At 46.3% G+C, this 22,903-nt stretch overlaps 1 protein-coding gene across 4 annotated transcripts in view; it reads left to right on the top strand.

Annotated features, from left to right (window-relative positions):
* TMPRSS2 (transmembrane serine protease 2) overlaps positions 1–22,903 on the top strand; it is a 43,716-nt gene that overhangs the window by 4,035 nt on the left and 16,778 nt on the right. For 2 of the 4 annotated variants that reach the window (XM_016938565.4, XM_001172064.7), the window contains exons 2-5: positions 5,922–5,992; positions 9,520–9,742; positions 14,518–14,604; positions 15,603–15,722. In XM_016938565.4, coding sequence (XP_016794054.1) covers positions 5,978–5,992; positions 9,520–9,742; positions 14,518–14,604; positions 15,603–15,722 — 445 coding nt within the window. In that variant the 5' untranslated portion in view covers positions 5,922–5,977. The remainder of the gene's footprint in view (positions 1–5,921; positions 5,993–9,519; positions 9,743–14,517; positions 14,605–15,602; positions 15,723–22,903) is intronic. The other 2 variants (XM_016938566.4, XM_054675120.2) reach the window with 2 other exon arrangements.

Here is a 22,903-nt window from a genome sequence, read left to right as displayed (position 1 = left end):
TAGAAAAATATTTTCAAGCGAGGTCTGACTTGGCAGATGGAACTAAGCTGAGGCTTTTTATGATTGCTTGTTTGTACGAGGTGCACAATGCAGTGTCAAATTCCCTTTAAGGCCATTGCTTTCCAAGGGGCTGTCCTGGCAGGGCACTCAGCCTGACCCCACTGCAGTATAGCCCAGGGGTCATGGGAGACCATGCTTTCTAGGGACGATGGGCTTGGAGTTCTTTGTGCAAGATTCTGATAACAGAGAATTTGCTGACATTTTCAAGTTCACTGGTGATGATGCATTTATAAGGAGTTGGGAGTAATACTGAAAGATCACTATGTCTGGTCTTGATGCTCAAGCCTAATTCTGTTCTGGAATATGTTGGAGAAATGATCCTCCAGTCTTGAAACATACATTTTTAGGTTTGAGGAATTCGGTACATTCTAAGGTAGCTCCAGGCCATATGTGAACTTTCTAATTGTTGGAACCTTGATTTCCCCAGATAGAATCCAAGCCTGCTCTTCTGGAAATTCTGATCATGATTCTGGTATTGTCCTTTGGATGTATGCAGAATAAACTGAATTCCTTTTCCACATAGCCGGCTCTTAGGTGTTGGAAGATAAACCTTATCTGCCATCATTATGTTATTACTGAGTGCTCATCATGGGTTGGGCACTGAGCTACGGCCTTGCTTTCTCACTTAATCCCTGCAACAACCCTATTTCTGTATCATCCCCATTTTCCAGATTGACTTGGACAAGTTCTTTAAGCCTCAGCCAGTGGCTTGTGTGTGGTGTTGAAGTCTCCGCCTGGAGTGACTTGAGGGCCTCTGCCGCCTGCCTGCCTGTCATGCCAGGTTGCACTCAGCTTGAGGCACCTGGACTCCTGGGAGGTCACCCACTGTCCTGACTTGGGCTGCTGGTGTTGTCTAGGTGTGGGCATCTTATCGCCCTCTGCTAAATTTCATCTTACTCATTTGGCCTTTGGAACTCAAAAAATATATTTTTTTTCCTGAAAATTGCATTGTATTTCAAATTTACATTTCCGATCGTCTGTTGTTGGTATATAAAAACCATAGATTTTTATATTGATCTTGTATCCCTCAACTTTGCCAAACATGCTTATTAATTTTTTCCCCAATAGTTTTTGGGGTACAGGTGGTAAGAACTCCATAAAAACATTTAAATACTGTCTTTGTAAGCTACAAAGTGAGATTTAAAAAACAAGCAGAAAAAGAGAGAACCAGACCTGATTTCTGCCCTAAAAAGTTTGTAATCTCTTTGGGACAATGAGTCATTCACAGGAAAAGAAACTTGGATGATGCAGGCAATACCTCTCCTGAGGTGATCTTTCTGTTTCTCGCTCAACCTTTCTCTCTCAGTAGAACTCTTGTGCCAATCATTGTGTATGCAATTTACCTGATTATACATAAACAAGTTTCTGCTGAACAGCCACTGAAATCCACTGTTGGCTAACTTTCATTTAGTCGTGCATTCTATCCTTAGGAGGATAGAACATCTCGTTGTATAATGTGATATTAGTGCGGTTATTTTGGCATAAAGGGCTCTTTTTGATGATTTGGTCATTGGGGGGATGTGTCCGTGGATGGTGGTGGTGCTGTCTGGATTTTGAAGAAGGGGCACTGAGTCTGAGGCTGTCTGTTCCCTCTCACACCTCCAGCAACCGTACCAGTACCAGTCACAGGTGGGGGCTTCGAGAAGGAGAAGGTGTGTGCACAGTGGTGCACGGTGAGGTCAGTGGAGACTTCATTGCAGAGAATACCCCTGGATCTTGGGTGGGAGTCAGTGTCTACAAGCCTAACTTCATTCGCGTTGGCTTGGTTGTTCGGAAAGTAAGTCTCCAGTAAATGTGTCCTGAGATCTCCAGAGGAGAGAAACTAGGAGAAAAGATTCTTGTTTTGGCAGTAACTTCATCATGTCATGGGATGCGGATACGATGCCACAGCATCGTCCTGCTGCATGGTGGCCAGGCAGGTGACTCATGGGCTGACTCAGCTCTCAGTCCAGGATGGACCAAAACAGTGCGAGGACAGCTGCGTGCCGTTGTGAGATTCAAGTGGGTGACACTGTCTGTATTGAAGGAAGAGCTCCCTGCCAGCCAGGAATGGAGCCTGAGTGCCACCCACTGTTGCTCTTTCACACTTAAAGGAAAATTTCCCCAAGTGCTCATGGTGGCTGGCTTTCCAGAATTGAGAGCCATCATCCCGGTCCTTTAAATGACAGGAGCAAGCATTCGCTAAACAGCCTTGTCTCTCGCCATCTACGTTACGTCTTGCTCCTTTCAGAAATGAGTTAATGCGATGTACAAGCTTGTGTGAATGAGGAAATGCCTGTTTTGAAGATGAACAGGACTGAACGTGATTTCCTGGTCTTTTCAGGACAGCAGTGCTTCCCCTTGCAGATCTAATGTCAGAGCGGGACATTCCCCCCCTTGTTTTATTTTCAGTTGGAGAATGTTGTTGTTGTTGTTGTTGTTTGTTTTTTTTTTTTTTTTTTTTTGAGACAGAGTCTCTCTCTGTCACCCAGGCTGGAGTGCAGTGGCCTAATCTTGGCTGACTGCAACCTCTGCCTCCCAGGTTCAAGTGATTCTCCTGCCTCAGCCTCCCAAGTAGCTGGGATTACAGGCACCCACCATCATACCCAGCTAATTTTTGTATTTTTAGTAGAGATGGGGTTTCACCATGTTGGCCAGGCTGGTCTTGAACTCCTGACCTCAGGTGATCTGCCCGCCTTGGCCTCCCAAAGTGCTGGAATTATAGGCGTGAGCCACTGTGCCCGGCCCAGCTGGAGAATGTTACTGGCAGCATCACTCTGGTCTTCCATTCCAAAGTCCATGGTAGCTGATTTGGGCACACTGAATATTTTTGTTTATCATGTTCTGATTGCTGGAAGAGATAGGATTATCCTGTGACTGCCTCTGGGTCCCGTGGCTTTTATTTGACAATTAATGGTGGTGGCTCCCGGTGTTCCTTCCTTCCCTGGCTTCCTTGTTAGGGATCGTGAATGAATAGCAAGTGTGGGTTTTGAGTATTGATTCTTCACTCCTTTCAGAGGGCTTCTGAGCTGGGAGAGCCGCCAATGGGATCGAATTTTCACTTCCTGAAACTTCAACCAAACCTGTAACCGGGGAGATAGGAGAGCCGAGAAACCAGAGGCGTGAGAATGTGTTTGGTTAGGCAGGACTCTTTGAAAGCAATCTTAGGACGGTACTGAGTTCTTTCCTGCTTATGAGACAAGAATGCGGGATTTATTGTGTTGTCAAGCCTGAGGATCCTCTCTCTTCACAAAGCAGACATAGGCAAGGTCTATTAAGATGTGACTAAAAGGCTTAAATGTTTTCGATACATTTTAAATGGTGATCCTTCCCACCTGTATATTAGTCACTTTCCTTTCCTTATACCCAGGAAGGTGTGAACTTTAGTTTTAATCCTAGAAAAAATCCCAAAGCTACAACATGACCTGGTTCTTGTATTTTTATCTGTACTTGAAGAGTAAATAAATGATTGGTGCATGTTTGTTGTAACCTGTTGGGTGAGGCTTCTCGAGACTAAAAAGCCATGTACTCATTTTCATTCATGGCAGGCTGTTGGGGTTTTATAGTTTAATGATTCAGCAACTAGTTCTGCTTAGGACACAGGAAAGCGATGGTGTACTGAAGCCAGCCCCACTCTACTTGGCTCCGTGGTGGGCTTCATGTTGGTAGCCTGGAAATATTTACCAGAGGCAAACCTGCGAATCAAGACAGCCCTGTTTTCCTTCAGCAGGTTGTTAAATGTTTATCAGCTTTATAATTCCTCTTATTTAATGGAAAGTTATATAGCACTCATTTTATGCTAAGCACGAAGCACTTCATTAGTATTAACTCATTGAATGCCCTGGAGGTAGGTGTTACTATTATCTGCATTTGCAGATGGGGAAACTGAGGCACAGAACCTTCGATAGCTTCCTCCAGGTCATGGAGAGTGAGTGGCTGAGCCTGAGTTTGGATCTAGAGTCTAGTCTCAGAGGTCAGGGGCTGAACCGCTGCCCAGTGCTGCCTGCTGCTGTTCGAGCACCTGCTTTGTGCCAGCAACTGGGAAATATTCTTCTGTGGGCGTGTCACAGACAGTGGACACTGGTCTGGCCAGGTCCGAAGCCCAGAGCCTCCTCCAGGTTCTTGTTCCCTCATTGGGAACATGGTCTTGTGGATGGATAATCTTGAACCCTGTTTCTTAAAATATTCTTTGGTCATTTAAAGCCAAGTGGGAAGGGGCGGAAAAAAGCCCTTTATTTGCTCAGGAAGTGCATGTTAAAGAAAAAAAAATCGTCCAATGACACTTGTTAAAATGGTGAAGCGAACTTTATTCAGGACCACGGAGACAGGTACAGGGACCACAGCCAGCAGATTTTGCAGTGGGAAAAAGAGACTGGGATCCGCTTGAGTACAGTATGGGCAAGTGGGAGTTAATTTATAACCAAGGATCAGGGTGGGGTTGGTGGGTGGAAAAATGACAAAGAGAAAACATCAAGGGTAAGGGGGATTCTGGCTAAACCAACCAAACAGGATTCTTGCTGAAGACAGGCTGGGTGATCAGACATCACCTGTGGCACGGTGGAGGCTGAGGAACCCGATCAGATATCCAGAGTGATCAGATACCGAGGGTGGGAGGTTCTGGCTAAACTGACTAAGCAAGGTTTTTTGCTAAAACTGGATTTTACAAGGAAATGCACAGATGGCCTAGAAGGTTCAGGAGCTTGATATAAGTTTGATCAAGCAAAGAATCTTTGTCCATGGAAAGTGATGTCAGAATGCGGCTTTACTATACAGCATTTCGTGTTGACGGTATCTCTAGCTATTATTGTTAACTGTTCACAAAGGACAACAAACAAAATGGCCCACAGCTTTCTTTTCATTACTTCTAATCTTAGCAATGGTCAAAATGGTTGGCTCTGAATTTCTTTCCTTTTTGGGTTTGGGGTAGTAAATGGAGTGACTGTGGACATGTTTTATGGATTATTTTAAGCATACGTATCTATTAAAAATTGAGAAGCCCACATGGCCTGCTTTAAAAAGTCAACTGTGAGCTGTATCTGGTGCTGAGCCCTGAACCACCTGCTGGGCGGTGGGTGGCTACTGGCAGTGCCTGTGGACGTTCTCGGGGAAAGACGGTCTGATTGCACCTGCTCTTCCTCAGTTCCTAGCATTGTGAGGCACTCTTTCCCCACTCTCCCACAACCCTCAGCTTAACACAACTGTGGTGATTGCTTTGTCCGTTTTCCCATGAGGACCCTGAGATTTCAACAAGGTTCAGTAACTCACACATCGACACTTCCAGGGAGCTGTGTTGCCAGGAACTGGCCCAGGTCTTTCCCTCCTGGGCCCATCTTGTCCTTAATCTCTGCTGACATTGATGGGTTTAGTTACCTTGTCGTGTTTCTTCAATGTTTTATCCCATGCAGTCTCCCTTGAGTAGATGTTCTGTATAGGGGATATCACAGCTGCCTGGTGAGAACTGGGTTAAGTCCAGCAGGATGCCTGGGCTTAGTGACACTGGAGTTGTGGGTGGCCTTGAGCCCCAGGCAGTCCCCTGAGAGCCCTTCCCGATGGATGTTTGAGTCACTGAGTGTGTTCCTTCTTCTTTCTGGTCAGGCTGTCCTGGCCGCTGCACTTACAATTGCACCCCATCCTCCTACCCACTCTGATCCCAGAGGAGAGTGCTTCTGCTGTAACCTCTAAGGTACAAGTGGGTCCCAAAGTCCTTAAATATGGAGGGATGTGGGGAAGCAGTGGTGAAGATGCAGGCCAAAGGTCAGCAGGCAACACTGGTCTTTGTTGTAGGTAACCTTCATCTAGAGATTCTTCTAGTTCTTTCCAGATTTATCTTCTAAAAACTAACTGGTATGGAAATATTACAGTCCTGTAATTCTTTCTTCTAGGTCATATTGAACATTCCAGATACCTATAATTACTCGATGCTGTTGATAACAGCAAGATGGCTTTGAACTCAGTAAGTGGTTAATTATTACCTTCCTGGCCTTTTCTTTGTTCCCTTGTCCCTTCTGTTATTCCCAACATTGTCTGGGGTCAGCAATTGCAACGGCTATTTGTAGGGAATGCCGGGCCACGCTGATGCTGTTCAAGGCACCCTCTAGAAAGAGTGAGTCAGGTGTGTAGCCACACAGCTGCCCAGGTGAGTCGCAAAAGCCATGGCTGTTGGGTAGACATGGGTGATATACATTCTCACCTTGACCTCATCCCTTCCTGCTTTGCAGGGCAGGGGGCAGGGACAAGGAGTGGGGACAGATGAGGCAGGATGGCGATAACAGGGGTATGTTCCAGGGAAGAGACCCACGTGGGATCCCATCGATGCCCAACTGAAGGACTAGGAAAAGTCATAACTGCATGAGGCATGGGCGGGCCCTCCCTCTCCCTGGAGCCCACTCCCTTTGGAGACAAATGTGGCTAATCTCTGCTCCCCATTGTAACTGACCCATTTGCCTTATACCTAAAATAAGTGCATTTAGTAAAGAGTTTTAAACACTTCCTAGATTCTATATCTGGAAAATAGACCTTGTTTTCCCCTTTATTTGTTACTGATATTCATTTTTTACTGGGTCTGTGTTTAATTTCAAGTCCACTGCTCAGGAATTTTCAGGGACAAACCTGCTTGCTAGTGGATGGCAAGTTCTCAGATGGCTGAGATTGCAGCCTCTGGCTCCCTCATTTAGATGAGAGATTACCTTGTGTTTTCCCTCTGTGTGCTGCTCTGGTTCAGAGCTGTAATCTTCGGACTTTTGAAGGACAGCATTAGTGAGTTATTAAGTGGAGGTGAACTCTGCGGGCCTTGTTTGGCTCATTCCATTGTAATCAACTTCCCTGGAGGCCTCATTTAAAGTTCTAAGAGCTATGCTGCCTCTGCTCAGAACACCTGTCCATTGAGTACAAACTTGCTGTCATTCTCTGAGGTCAATAAGAGACAAGGGGCAGGCCGGGCATGGTGGCTCATGCCTGTCATCCAGCCCTTTGGGAGGCCGAAGCAGGCAGATCACCTGAGGTTGGGAGTTCGAGACCAGCCTGACCAACATGGAGAAACCCCGTCTCTACTAAAAATACAAAAATTAGCCGGGTGTGGTGGTGCATGCCTGTAATCCCAGCTACTCAGGCGGCTGAGGCAGGAGAATCACTTGAACCTGGGAGGCAGAGGTTGCGGTGAGCCAAGATCGCGCCATTGCACTCCAGCCTGGGCAATGAGAGGGAAACACTGTCTCAAAAAAAAAAAAAAAAAAGGAGAGAGAGACAAGAGGCAGAAATTAATGAATAGGAAAAAGTTTTGCATGGGGGCCCTTAGATACAGATAAGAGGAAAATGTGGCCTCCCAGAGTGGCCCAGCCAACAGGTAACCGGGGAGAGCTGAAAGAAGGGGAAGATGTGGGCTGGTGGGGCCCAGAGTGGCCTGTTCGGGGCGAGTCTTGACAGGGTAGGTCTCGGGAAGGCAATTTTTAAGTAGGCTGAGGAAGGGGAGGTGGGCATTCTAAGAAGATAGGCACCAGCTGAAGGATGGAGCTGAGAATAAAATGCTACTTCTAGGCAGTTCCTTTCACATTTATGTATGGCCACACTCTGACCCAGAAATTTCATTTAAAGGGATTTAGCTACACCTTTCTACCCTCTGCACAAAAATGCATGTAATGTGTAAGAATGTTTATTGCAGCAGAGCTGCTAACAGACCATGTTGTGAACCACTCAAATTTCCATTAATAGCAGATGGTGAGTGAATGACGATACATTCCTTATACGAGAGAAGAGGATGTAGAAGAGGTATTTGCAGGATAACACAGAGACTATGCTCCTTTAGGAACATTTCTTCACTCAGTTTTTTTCTCTGCAAAATGTTTGTATTAATTCATACCTGTGCCAGTCTCGCTGGCAGTGGGAGGGATTATGGTGAGCGCTCAAGGAGATTATGAGTACAGGAGCCTGGTGGCAACTGAGTTCTCCAATGTTAGCTATTATTCTTCTCATTATAATTATGATATTGCTAGTTTACAGTTTTGTATATTCAAGGAAAAGACTGGAGGAACTAAAAGTACAGGATTTTGGCTTAATGGATTCTAACTCCAAACCTCTACACAACTTTTTAAAATTATTACTATATTTTACTAAATCCCAATGTCTGCCACTTTTTTTTTTTAATTTTAAAGAATACATAGCCCATTGGGCAAACTTGGGTTTGCATGCTTGGCTTTTCAGCAGATGCGGAAGCCCTGGGGTGGGTTCGCCCTGGCTTGTGTGGTTCTCGAGTTTGAGTCTGTACGTCTCGAGTGGGTCAGGGGCCTCAGAGCTTTGCTGCCATTGATTTCTCCCCAACAGCAGACAAAGTCTCACAATGACCTCAATTTTCCCTCTTTCTTTCTTTTGAAGGACCCATTTTTCATGGTACTTGTCTTGACTGTTTTCATAGTGTTTTTTTTTTTTTTTTTTTTGAGATGGGAGTTTCGCTCTTGTCACCCAGGCTGGAGTGTAGTGACGTGATCTCCATTCACTGCAACTTCCGCCTCCCGGGTTCAAGCAATTCTCCCGCCTCGGCCTCCCAAGCAGCTGGAACTATAGGCGTGCACCACCATATCTGGCTAATTTTTTGTATTTTTAGTACAGATGGGGTTTCACCATGTTGGCCAGGCTGGTCTCAAACTCCTGACCTCAGGTGATCCACCTGCTTTAGCCACCCAAAGTGCTGGGATTACAGGAGTGACCCACTGCGCCCAGCCAAATCTGTATTTTTGTATCTAGAGGGAAATAATTTTCTCAACCGTAATCGTGAATAAATATTGTATTAAATTGTCATGAAGGAACTCCTGTTTAATAAATAGACATGTAAGAAAAAAAGAATGAATAGTAAAACCAAACCAAAACAAAAAACTTTGGTAATTGAAAGTTCTGGTTAGTTTTTATTCTAAATAAGTTCAATGTTTGACATAGTTGTAGACACCTAGGGAGAATCTGTAGTACCTTTTCTTTTCTATTACTTTTTTTTTTTTTTTTTTTGAGACAGAGTCTTGCTCTGTCGCCAGGCTGGAGTACGGTGGTGAGATCTCGGCTCACTGCAATCTCTGCCTCCCAGGTTCAAGCCATTCTCCTGCCTCAGCCTCCCGAGTACCTGGGATTATAGGCGCCCACCATCATACCCAGCTAATTTTTGTATTTTTAGTAGAGACAGGGATCCACCATGTTGGCCAGGATGGTCTCGATCTCCTGACCTCATGATCCGCCCGCCTCAGCCTCCCAAAGTGCTGGGATTACAGGCATGAGCCACAGCACCCAGCCTTGTAGTACCTTTTTAATATCTTGTCACTTTCTTATTAATCTCTAACTGTACAAGTTGTATAGACAGGATGCATATTTCACAAAATAAAATAAAAACATTATCAATTTAAAAGATCATTGGTATAGCTGTGATATGATGTGATAGTTTGTATGTAACCCTTTAGTGCAAATAAGAGTTTTATATTATTCATCTTCTTTTCAATTGTTTAGGGGTCACCAACAGCTATTGGACCTTACTATGAAAACCATGGATACCAACCGGAAAACCCCTATCCCGCACAGCCCACTGTGGCCCCCACTGTCTACGAGGTGCATCCGGCTCAGTACTACCCGTCCCCCGTGCCCCAGTACGCCCCGAGGGTCCTGACGCAGGCTTCCAACCCCGTCGTCCGCATGCAGCCCAAATCCCCATCCGGGACAGTGTGCACCTCAAGTAGGATTCTCTTTGTGTTTATTTCCTGTAATAAACCCGGGGTCCCGGGTCTACCTCCCCAGTGGGCTCTCTGCTCCCACCACCACTGTCGCCAGCTCTCCTGGTCTGACCCTTCTCCTCCATCTGCCGGAGCCAGCCTGTCTTCATGCCTTTCCACTCTCTTCCTGCTGGCTCAAAGCTGTCGCTGCCAGGCCTAGCCTCTTGCCCAGGGCCTGCAGATACCTCCCTCTTCCGTTAACTCTCCTGTACAGCTTTGCCTGTTCTACTCAGCGTAGGCTTTCGAGATCACCTTCTCTGGGTTTCTTGGCTGTGTGGTTTATTGGTGGCTGCTCTTGAATAAATGGTAAGCTTCCAAGAGCAGAAATCAACTATCTTACCTTTCTTTGTCATACAGTCCCCTGGATATGACAGGTCATGTTTAAGATGCTCCCTGTTACTTTGCGTTTAGTGGATGACCTGGCTGGTGCGGTTGTCACACAGAAGTATCTGAGCTGTCTCACTGGGCTTTGGGGTCCTGCGGGTGGCCGGAGCAGGCCAGAGCGAGTGTGGGAGGACTGGAGGTTAAATTTTATTTACTGTCACTTCATTCCCTCCTCTTCCTCACCCTACCATTCATCTCCTTTCTTTGCCATTTCATTTGGTCTCATGTCTTTCCAGTCCGCCCCCTCTTGCACTGCCTCCCAGCTGTTAATTCAGGCTAGTTTCAGTGCTAAGAATTGTCCAGGTGGAACCCGCACAGCAGTGGCTACGCCAAAGATCTTTTACATTGATCTTTTAATTGATAGTGCTTTTATTTTATTTTGTGAAATGTGCATCCTGTCTCTACTACTTGTACAGTTAGAGATTCGTCAGAATGTGAATTTCCATGTGTCCACATCACATAATCAGTCATCAACGTGATTAATGCCAGTGCTCTGTGAAGCCCTGTCTGTCCCCACCTCTCCCCCACTCAGGACAAGTGCTGTCGTTCCTGCGTTTCTACCCCTCCTCTCACCCCCTCACCCTTCACAAATGGCTCTTCCACCCTGTTCCTCTCCAGCCACCTCCTGTCTCTGAGTTTTCTACCCCTTCATGAGCCTTAATTCCTTTCTCTCCCTTCTCTCTTTCTCTCTTTCCCTTCTTCCGATGCTCCCCACCAAGCAGATACTTTTGTTTGCACTGATGTTCTTCTGGGGGTGGTTGGATAGGTCAAGGCCAGTGGTTCTCAGTCAGGACAATTTGGACCCCCAGAGACAATTGGCAGTGTCTGGGGACAGTGTGGGTGGTTACAAGTGGGGAGAGGGTGCTGCTCCTAGGTAGGCACCGGGGATGCTGCTCAACCTCCTGCAAGGCACAAGACAGCCCCCCGACAGCAAAGAATCCTCCAGGCAAAATACCGCTTAGTGTGGAGGTTGGGAACTCCTGATCTTTGTCCATTGTGGGGATGGAAGGAAGCCAGGGTGAAAGGGATAAGGAACTGTCTGTGTGAGCTACCCCCCTAAGAAAGGGCAGTGAAGGCCCTCTCCTGAAGTCAGCACCTCCAGACGGTGGTGTTCCCACCAGTGACGGCTAAACCCAGGAAGGCAAACGAACCCCTGGCCCACATGATGGACACATTTCCACGTTTCCTGGGAAAGACTAGATGATGACAGAGTTGGACAGGGATATATCAGTCCCTTATCAGTTGCTTTTATAAGGGAAGAATATGAACCTACATGTATGATTTTTGCATTATAAAATTTATAAACTCAGAAATAATTTAGTAATTTAATTGAACTTACCCTGGTACTATTTTTAAGAAAACACTGTTGGCATCTAATATATAGAAATGTATACATTTTGAAAGTGTAATGTTTGGCTTTGAAACTCTTCTCCCAGTTATTGAGTAGCACCAATTCAGAAGCACCCATCAGGAGTATAAGGAATTTTTCTAGACTTAATGTATTTATTTGCTTTAGCAACAGCTGTAGAAGGTTGATGATTGAATAGGAGTGAATACACAGCTTAAAGCTTAGGCTTTGGAGAATCGAAGGTCCATAGTCCTCCAAATGTGCGTGTGAAACAAGCAGTTAAACATGAGAAACCTTAAGGCCGAGTTGACAACCTTAAGTTGGTCATGATTGAGGAAAATGGATAGTGGGTTGTGTGTGCGTGTTTTTTTTTGTTGTTGTTTGTTTGTTTGTTTTTTGAGACAGAGTCTCGCTCTGTCACCCAGGCTGGAGTGCAGTGGCACGATCTCAGCTCACTGCAACCTCTGCCTCTCAGGTTCAAGCGATTCTCCTGCCTCAGCCTCCTGAGTAGCTAGAACTACAGGTGCGCTACTGCGTCTGGCTAATTTTTGTATTTTTAGTAGAGACGGGGTTTTGCCATGTTGGCCAGGCTGGTCTCGAACTCCTGACATCAGGTGATCCTCCTGCCTTGGCCTCCCAAAGTGCTGGGATCCACTCCCAAAGTGCATGGGTGGTATGAGCCACTGTGCCGGGCCAGTGAGTTGTAATTAAACTGTGCAACAGCAGCCGTGACAAGCCAAGACCCAGTGGTGTCTGTACTGACCACGCGCTGACTACAGATGCCTGTCCAGCAAAGTAAACTTGAGGGCTTCCCGCTTTACACACTTTCCTGGTGAGAACTGTACAGATTGGCACATGCTCAGTGTGAGGTTCAGGATACCTAACTGAATAGCCCTCATCTCAGCAGACCAGTTATTTTATCTTGGATAAAATGGCACTCGGGAAGCCATAGACGGAGGAAAGTGTCCTTGGTAACGGGCCAGAGAGGGCATCTGGAATTTCTCTCATGAACTACCTTGGCCCCAGCTTGCCTCCATCATATATAATCATTGCAGCCGAGTTATGAGAACATCGTGTGCCTGGGCATGGCCCTCAGACCAGTGGTGCTGGCCTCATCTGTGAGCCTGTTAGAAATTCAGATTCAGGTCGGGTGCAGTGGCTCACACCTGTAATCCCAGCACTTTGAGAGGCTGAGGCGAGTGGATCACTTGGGCCCAGGAGTTCGAGACCAGCCTGGGAAACATGGTGAAACCTCATCTACCAAAAATGGGCCAGGCATGGTGGTGCACATCTGTGGTCCCAGCTACTTGAGAGGTTGAAGTGGAAGGATGGCTTGAGCCCAGGAGGTGGAGGCTGCAGTGAGCCATGATTGTGCCACTGCATTCCAGCCCGGGCAACAAGCAAGACCCTGTCTCAAAAAAAAAAAAAAAAAAAAAAAAAATGCAATGCAGATTCATGCCCGACCCCCAACTGAAACAGAATCTCTGGTGATGGGAACCACCACATTCCCCAGGTAATTCTTAAGCCTGTAACAGTTTGAGAGTGATGGTAGAATTATCAGAATGTTGTCACAAAGAGAGAGGCATGGCATTGAGCCCTCAGCAGATGGGTCAGCTCTGAGCTTATCGCCCTGGCAGACCTCCGGAGGCACAGGTGTGGCCAGGTAGGGAGTTCCAGGCTGCCACACCACCTCTCCAGCCTGGGAGGGTCTGTTCAAATGCCTTCTCCTCCCCTCTCCTCCACCTCTGCACCTTTCTTCAGGGAAAGCTCCTGGGAGCTCCTGGACCTGGGGCTGCTGGGCATCACTGGGGTGATGGGGATGGATGCCCTCCCTCCTGGCCCATGAGCTGGCTGAGCCCAGCGTCTGACTCTGCCATGCCTCTCTGGCACCTGTAGCTGTCTTCTCAACTCTGTGTGACTTTTGGCTTACCCTCTGACCAATAATGCTATGTCTCACTAGAGAAAAATCAGTGACCTTTTCCAAATTCATTTTTTTTCTGAAATGTGCTTTTCCTCTGAGTTTGGTATTTCTGCACTTGGACCAAAAGGCCTGCACTGGCGCTGTCCAGCAGGACTTAGGGACACCATGGGAAGGTTCTACAGCTGCACTGTCTGACATGGTAGCCACCAGCCACATATGATGACTGAGCACTTCAATTTACATCATTTTACTTAATTCCATGGGACATTAATTAAATAGCCACATGTGGCTTTGGTGGATGTCCGAATGGGACAGTAGCATCCATTCGCTAAATAGCCTTGGGTAAGACAATTTATTCTGCTTTGAGTACCACTAACAGAGTGATGATAGTTTTTAGGACAGTATTATTATTTTGCTTATGCTTGTAATTACCAAGATGAGGTCTTAGTTCTTTTTTTATTATTATTACATTAATCATCTGCCTATTTTAAGACCCTCTTTTAGCATACTATCCTTTTTTTTTTTTTTTTTAGACGGAGTTTTTGCTCTGTCGCCCAGGCTGGAGTGCAGTGGTGTGATCTCGGCTCACTGCAACCTCTGCCTCCTGGGTTCAAGTGATTCTCCTGCCTCAGCCTCCCAAGTAGCTAGGATTACAGGCACCTGCCACCACGCCCAGCTAATTTTTGTATTTTTAGTAGAGACGAGGTTTCACCATGTTGGCCAGGCTGGTCTTGAACTCTTGACCTCAGGTGATCCACCCACCTCAGCCTCTCAAAGTGTTAGGATTACCTGCATGAGCCACTGCGCCCAGCGAAGCATACCATACTTTTTAAAAGAGCCTAACCTCCGTGTACTTTGCTGAAGATCACAGCTTCCTCCTGTTGGTCTCCAAATTGCATAAGGTTTAGTGTTATGGAAGAAGTAGGATCGTCCATGATATTTCTTAAAATTAAAAGTCACATTTTTAAGTGTATATGAAATAATTATTTCTTAATGTGGTGTACTATAAAAATAATAGATAACATTTGAGAGCATGACTTGTAAACAACTCTGGTCTGAACGTTGCACTCTCCTCCTTCTTCCAGAGACTAAGAAAGCACTGTGCCTCACCTTGACCCTGGGGACCTTCCTCGTGGGAGCTGCACTGGCCGCTGGCCTACTCTGGAATTTCAGTAAGTGCAGGGAGCCTCGATCCCACCATGTGCTCCTGCAGTCCCCAGTGCTCTGAGCCAGACCCTGCTCTCTGGGCTATTGAGACCTCTGGAGGCCCTCCATGAGGTTCCTCTCTTACATAACGAGGCTGTCTCTCTTCCCTTCTCTTGTTTAGCTATGAGATTGACACATCATGGGGAAAGCATTTAGAATGTACCCAGTGCTTTGGGGTGCTTGGTGCTACCCAGCACTGTGAGCACAGGTTCTTCTACCTTGGGGCCACACCCAGTTACCTGTATCTCACTGCACAGCAGTGGCTGTTGGGGACCAGGCCCGCCCCTCCATGTCCCACCTCCTGCAACTGCAGCCTGAGCCTTCCCATCAGCCTGGGGTGGTGCAGACCCATGCGCCACTGTGGATCCTTCAAGTTACCTGTGTGGCAGAGAGGACGTGTGAGTGCCGTGCAAACCCAAACACTGAGAGGGTCCTTCCCATTGCCCCCACGGAAGTAAGGTGCCCCAGTGCTAATTCCACTTATACTTGCTGGTGGCAAGGACACTTCTCCTCCTTATTAAAGTGGGGGATTGGCTGGGTGAGGTGGCTCACGCCTGTTATCCCAGCATTTTAACAGGCCAAGGCAGGTGGACCACCTGAGGTCAGGAGTTTGAGACCACCAGCCTGGTCAACATGTTGAAACTCCATCTCTACTAAAAATACAAAAATTAGCCAGGCATGGTGGCGTGCACCTGTAATCCCAGCTACTTAGGAGGCTGGGGCAGGAGAATCACTTGAACCCAGGAGTTGGAGGTTGCAGTGAGCCAAGATTGTGCCCCTGCACTCCAGCCTGGGTGACAGAATGAGACTTCATCTCAAAAACAAAACAAAACAAAACAAAACACAGTGGGGCCAGGAGTTGGAGGCTGCAGCGAGCTACAGTAATGCCACCATGTTCCTCACTCCATGAGGCTCATTGGGTTTCTCAGCCTGATGGGCACCTCTCTTCTGTTTTCTCTGCAAGTGGGCAGCAAGTGCTCCAACTCTGGGATAGAGTGCGACTCCTCAGGTACCTGCATCAGCCCCTCTAACTGGTGTGATGGCGTGTCACACTGCCCCAGCGGGGAGGACGAGAATCGGTGTGGTGAGTCAGCCTTGGCCTTGGGAAGGGACTCCTCTGCTCACCTTAGAGACAGCAGCCAGGTCCAGGGGCCTTTGGGTGACTGGGCCTGGCGTGCGTCCAGTATGCTGACACATGATGTCATTGAATCCCTGCTCCAGGCTGAGCCCTGGGGCTCAGAGAGGTTGTGTTTCCGGCCCAACCTCACCCAGCAGGTGGGAGATGACAGGGCCACCGAGGACTGTGTCATTGGAACCACACATGCTCTGAACTGCCACAGGAAGTCAGTTAAGATGAGCAAACTGTTTATAAAGTTGGAGATGCAGGCTAGGAACGGTGGCTCATGCCTGTAATCCCAGCACTTTGGGAGGCCGAGGCAGGTGGATCACCTGAGGTCAGGAGTTTGAGACCAGCCTGACCAATATGGTGAAACCTTATCTCCACTAAAAATACAAAAATTAGCCAAGCGCGGTGGCGGGTGCCTGTAATTCCAGCTATTCAGGAGGCTGAGGCAGGAGAATCACTTGAACCTGGGAGGCGGAGGTTGCAGTGAGCTGAGATCACGCCACTGCATTCCAGCCTGGGAGACAGAGCTGGCTCAAAAAATAAATTAATTAATTAAAAACAAAATTGGAGATGCACTATGTTATTTTCAAAACAAGCTGCCTTTAAAGGTCTATCTGTTGTCACAGAGTGGGCTCATTTGTTTCATTTTATTTTCTGTGGTTTATCTATTTATTTATTTTAATGAACTAGGAAGCATTGCTCCTATTTATGGCATACCACATGATGTTTGGATACGTGTATGCCTGTGGCATGGCTAAGTCAAGCTAGAACATGGGCCTTACCTCATATATGTGTCTTATTAAGAACACATAAAACCTACTCTTGTAGTGATTTTCAAATATGCAACATATAGTTTATTAACTGCAGTCACTATGATGTACAATAGATCTCTCGAACTTATTCCTCCTGTCTAAGATTTTGTGACCTCTGACCAACATCTCCCCAGTGTTGTCACCCCCCACCCCCAGCCTCTGATAGCTGCCTTTCTACTCTCTGCTTCTGTGAGTTTGATGTTTTTACATTCCACATGTAAGTGGCCTCATGCAGTGTTTCTGTCTCTGTGTCTGGCTTGTTCACTTAGTGTAATGTCCTCCAGCTTCATCTATGTTGTTGGAAATGACAGGATTTCCTTCTTTCTTGTGGCTGAATAGTATTGCCTTGTGCATATACACCACATTTTCTTTATCCCTTCATTCACTGATGGACTCTTAGGTTGATGTCATGTCTTGGCCGTTGTGAAAAATGCCGCAGTGAGCGTGGGTGTGCAGGTCCCTCTTCAACACACGGATTTCCTTTCCTTTGGATATAAACCCAGCAGTGAGATTGCTGGATCACATGGCAGTTCTGTTTCTCACCTTTTGAGGAAACTCCCTACTGTTTTCCATAATGGCCATAGCAACTTCCACTCCCACCCCCACGGTGCAAAGTCTCCATTTCTCTTCTACAACCTCACCAACTCCTGTTATTTTCCATCTTTTTGATAGTAGCCATTTGAAGAGGTATGAGATGATACCTCATTGTGGTTTTCATTTGCATTTTTATTTGTATTTTTCATGAATTTTTGAGGGTGATTTCAAGGGTAGTTAGTGACTGGAACAGGGAAACGATCCTGAGTATGAGGGTTGTGCTAATCATCCCCCTCCTGCCAGCTGTGTACGGAATGGGGCTCTGCAGATGGCAGGGAGCTGGCTCGTTTCTCTTTAAGAGCTGCCTTTTACTTTTCTTCCTCTTCCTTTAAAACTTATTTCCTGGCCGGACGCAGTGGCTCATGCCTGTAATCCCAGCAGTTTGGGAGGCCGAGGTGGGCGGATCACGAGGTCAGGAATTCCAGACCAGCCTGGCCAACATGGTGAAACCCCGTCTCTACTAAAAATACAAAAATTAGCCAGACGTGGTGGTGCGGGCCTGTAGTCCCAGCTACTCGGGAGGCTGAGGCAGGAGAATCACTTGAACCTGGGAGGAGGGGGTTGCAGTGAGCCGAGATTGCGCCACTGCACTCCAGCCTGGGCGACAGAGCCAGACTCCATCTCAAAAAACAAAAAAAAGTCATTTCCCAAGCACAGCCATGTATTCCAGGCTTGCGGATCAGCGTTGGTGGTGGTGTGTGCTCTCATATCTTAGTTCCCGCTAAGCACACTCTGACATGTTTACACTAGAACCATTTGTTTTTTCTAGAAATAGAAATTTCAGAATTGTAGAGTCAGAGGACTTACCAGAAATCTCTTAGGTAGTTCTCCTCCCCTCCCTCAAGTGCAGTCCTAACCTCCTGGAGTTTTCTGTAGAAACCACAAGCCTCAGAGCTGGCCGAGAATTCTAGCCAAAGATTTTTCCATGCCAAAGTAATCCCCCCTCTCCTAAGGGCCATCCTTGGTGGGGAATGGTTTCCTGTTAAGCCCTCGCTGTCAGTCCTGGCTGTGGAATTTCCTGGTGAGGAGCACTGGCCCGTGGAGCTTGGCCCTCGTGCCGGCCTTGAGCAGGCCCAAGTGTTCTGTGTTCTTGATACCTTTCCTCCAGCACAGTCTTGCTTCCCAGAAAAAGGTTTGCACTTGAAAATGATGCATTTGCTGATTAAACATAGTTCTTTTGCTTTATTTGGTTTCTAAAATAAAGTGGGGAGTTTTTGAGATTGAGTAGCGTGCGGTTAAGATAGCACGTGGAATGGCTTTTTCTTTTCTTTCTATTTTTTTTTTTTTTTTTTTCCTGGAGACAGGGTTTCACTCTGTTGCCCAGGCTGGAGTGCAGAGGCATGACCATGGCTCACTGCAACTTCGATGTCCTGGGGTTAAGCGATCCCCCAGCCTCAGCCCCCCAAGTGGCTGGGACTACAGGTGCTCGCCACCACACCTGGCTAATTTTTGTATTTTTTGTAGAAATTGGGTTTCGTCAATGTTGTCCAGACTGGTCTCGAACTCCTGACCTCAAGCAATTCTCCCGCCTCAGCCTCCCAGACTGCTGGGATTACAGGCGTGAACTACCGCGCCTGGCCTGGAATGGCTTTTGATGTTCTCCTATGTGCACATGTGGGTGAATAAACACCAACAAAGTCCTTATGTTACCTGAAGAGTTGCTCTCTTCTTAATATTTAAGTCGTATTTATTTAAATACTTTAATAGTTGTACACTATTAAAGTATTATTAGGTCAAAATCAAGGAAGTACAAAAGGGTATGCCGTGAAAAATCTCTTCTTCCTTGCTCTGCTTACTTACCTACCCCGCATCCCCCCATACACCCCAGACACACACACACACACACACACACACACACACACACGCATCACTCCCATACATGCCCACCTGTTTACCAGCCAATCACATTTCTTGGGGCAACTCATCTGAGTTGCTTCTCTTTCCAGAGAGTTTTTGCATAAAGAAGCACAGGTATTTCTGCGTTACCATGACCCTATTTCCCAGTGGTTCCTAGCCAGTTGACTCTCCTGCACTGGATACCATCCTGGACAGCATTCCTTAGGGAAATGAGCCCCCTGTTTTTTCCCACCATGGCACAGTTGGTCCTTTGCATGGATGCACCATTATTGCCCCTGTCTCTTCTTGGTGGACCTTAAGGTTTTCTCCACCCTTTTGCTGTAACACACACTGCTCCAAGTGTGTGAGCATATCAGCAGGAAACGCTTCCAGGAGTAGAACTGCTAGGTCAGAGGGTGTGTGGATCTGTAACCTGACAGACCTAGACCGGCTTCAGTTTGGTTTCATCCAGTTTCCATATTGATTATTCATATAAAACGAAACAGACAAACATAACGCTGTGCATGTATTCTCTCTTAGACCAGAACAGGCATAGGGTGCACTTTTAATTTGTCCATTTCGTAGAGTAGAAATTGTTTTTGCTGAAATGCACACCTTAGGATGCTGAAGAATATGACCCGTCCCATGGAAAACATTCAAAAATGTGTGTAGCGCTTTCTTCCCAAGGGTGTGTGTGTGTGCATATTTTAACACTCATTCACTTTCTACTTCCGTTGCTATCCTTTCTGTGAGTCTTTCTCAGAATCTCAGAAAAGAAACTAAATTGTTCACTCTAGTTAACAATGCTGTACTCTATACCTGGAATTTGCTAAAAGGGCAGATTTTAAGTATTCTCACCACAGAAAAGAGAAAAGAAAATGGTAATTATGTGAGGTGGTGGACATGTTAACTAGCTTTATTACGGTGAGCATTTCACAGCGGATATCCAGTCATCACGCTGTACACATTAAACATGTACAATTGGGTTTTTTTTGAGACAAGGTCTCCTTCTGTCACCCAGTCTGGAGTGCAGTGGCTCAGTCATGGCTCATTGCAGCCTCGACCTCCTGGGCTCAATCCATCCTTCCCCAACAGCCTCCTGAAAAGCTGGGGCCACAGGCATGTACCATCATGCCAGGCTAATGCATATATATTTATATTTTTTGGTGGAGATGGGGTCTTGCCATATTGCCCAGGCTGGTCTCGAACTGTGGGCTCAAGTGATCCTCCCACCTTGCCCTTCCAAAGTGCTGAGATTACAGGCATGAGCCACAGCACCGGGCCTACATGTAAAATTTTTATTTGTCAACTATACTTTGACAAAGCTGAGAAAAAAATCCTAATATTTAAAAAAAAAAAAAAAAAAGGACTAGCTTGAGACCTTTTCCAGCTCTCTGGCTTATCAGCTGCCGTCTCTTCCGGGTGCAGATAGCTGGAAGGGAAAGAAAATCCCTAAAATTACCCACAAGCCAAGAATGAAGTGTCTCCCTTTGAACCACAGTGGCAGTTTTGTTTTTAATCATAGAAATGTATTTTGAGCCGGGTGTGCTGGCTCATGCCTGTAATCCCCGCACTTTGGGAGGCCGAGGTGGGGGGCAGAGGGGGTGGGGATCGCCTGAGGTCAGGAGTTCGAGACCAGCCTGACCAACATGGAGAAACCCCGTCTCTACTAAAAATACAAAATTAGCCGGCGTGGTGGTGCATGCCTGTAATCCCAGCTACTCATGAGGCTGAGTCAGGAGAATCTCTTGAACCCAGGAGGTGGAGGTTGCGGTGAGCTGAGATTGTGCCATTGCACTCCAGCCTGGGCAACAAGAAAAAAAAAAAGAAGAAGAAGAAGAAGTGTATTCATTTCAGTTACTTTTAAAAAAGTGAACAGACTTTATATTTTAGAGCGGTTTTAGGTTTACAGAAAATGAAACAGACAGGGCAGCGAGCTCCTTGTACTCCTCCCCAGCACACAGTTGCCCTGTTATGAACATCCCACATCAGTGCTGTGCGTTCATTAACACCGATGAACCTGATGCATACATTATGATGAACTGAAGTCCTGGACTTCACCCTTTCTCTTGTACAGTTCTGTGGGATTTGACAAATGCATAATGCTGTACAGCCACAATGATAGTATCGTCCAGAGTAGTTCTCCTGCCTTAAAACCTCTTCTGCTGCACCTGTTTCTCTCTCCCCACTCACCCCAGCTATCTGATCTTTTTAGTGCCTCCGAAGTTTTGGTCTTTTCAGGATGTTGTAGCATTGGAATCATGGAGTATGTAGCCTTCACCACATACACCTTACTTCACTTTGTTGGCTTCCTTTGCTTAGTAATATGCATTCAAGTTTCCTCCATGCCTTTTCATGGCTTGATAGCTCATTTCTTTTTAGCACCAAATAATATTCCGTTGTCCAGATGTAGCACAATGTTTATCCATTCATGTAACCTGTGACCGACTCACAGGTAGGATGTGGAATCACTCACCACAGAGGCATTAGACAATAATCAGACCCAAGTCATTTCATGGGGGAACAAGCCCACAGGTACCAGACTGTCCAGTGAGTCAGGGCCACTCGTAGGAAGTAAGAAGAGAGGCTAGAGCATCGCCAGGTCCTCACTTTATACTTTAAGTCCATGTATATTTCTCCCAAACCACACAGCATTGTTTCCATGCTTTCAGCTTTGCATGAATAACGTGATACTGAACGCATCATTTAGCACTTGCTCTCTTTCCCACAGCGCTGTTTTCAAGCTTCTTCCTGTTCATGATGCTCTGCTTAACCCTTAAGCTGCATGGGATTCTGTTCTGCGAATACGCCCACCCCATGTATTATCCTGCCCAGCGAAAAGTCCCCAAAACTCTGGATGGTGGTTACCTCTAGGGAGGAAGAGAAGAGATTGGGAATAGGGAGCGACTTCAACGGTGTTTGTAATGTTTTGTTTCTTTAAATAAAAGAGCTGAGATCATTTCAGCAGAATGTTGATTTAGAGTCTCCTGGACCATTTGTTGCTCAAAGTGCTCTCTGAAAGAGCACTTAAAAAAAAAAACCTTTTATCTTATTATTTATTTATTTATTTATTGAGACGGAGTTTTGCTCTGTCACCCGGGCTGGAGTGGAGTGGTGTGATCTCAGCTCACTGCAACCTTTACCTCCTGGGTTCAAGCAATTCCCCTGCCTCAGCCTCCCAAGTAGGTGGGATTACAGATGCGTGCCACCACACTTGGCTAATTTTTGCATTTTAGTAGAGATCGGTTTCTCCATGTTGGCCAGGCTGGTCTCAAACGCCTGACCTCAGGTGATCTGCCCGCCTCGGCCTCCCAAAGTGCTGGTATTACAGGCGTGAGCTACCATGCCTGGCCTATCTTATATATTTTTAAAAACAGCTTATTGAGATCTAATTTATGTACCATAAAATTCAAGTATATAATTCAGTGCTTTTATATATAAAACATATATATGAAATAGGTTATTGAGATATAATTTTTTATATAAAACAGCTTATTGATATGTAATGTATGTACCATAAAATTTAAATATATAATTCACTGGCTTTTCTATATTCACGAATATGTGCAACTATCACCACAGTCAATTTTAGCATATTTTCATCAGCTCATAAAGAAACCCCAAGCCCTTGAACTATCACCCCATATCCCTCCTCCCAGCCCGTCCCTCCTACTCCTAAGCAACCACTAATCTACTTAGTGTCTATAGATTTCCTACTCTAGGCATTCCATGTGAGCGGGATCATGCAATACGTGGGCTCACGCAATATAAGTGGCATTCCATGTGAGTGGGCTCATGCAGTATGTCCGGCTCCTTTCACTGAGCGTAAGGTCTTCAGCACTCATCCAGGTTGCAGCCTGTGTCTGAATTTCATTCCCTCTTCTGGCTGAATCGTAT

Source organism: Pan troglodytes, chromosome 22 (assembly GCF_028858775.2).
Source record: "Pan troglodytes isolate AG18354 chromosome 22, NHGRI_mPanTro3-v2.0_pri, whole genome shotgun sequence".
NCBI lineage: Eukaryota > Metazoa > Chordata > Mammalia > Primates > Hominidae > Pan > Pan troglodytes.
The sequence above is the reverse complement of the archived record's forward strand: the minus strand, read 5'-3'. Positions and strand labels throughout refer to the sequence as shown.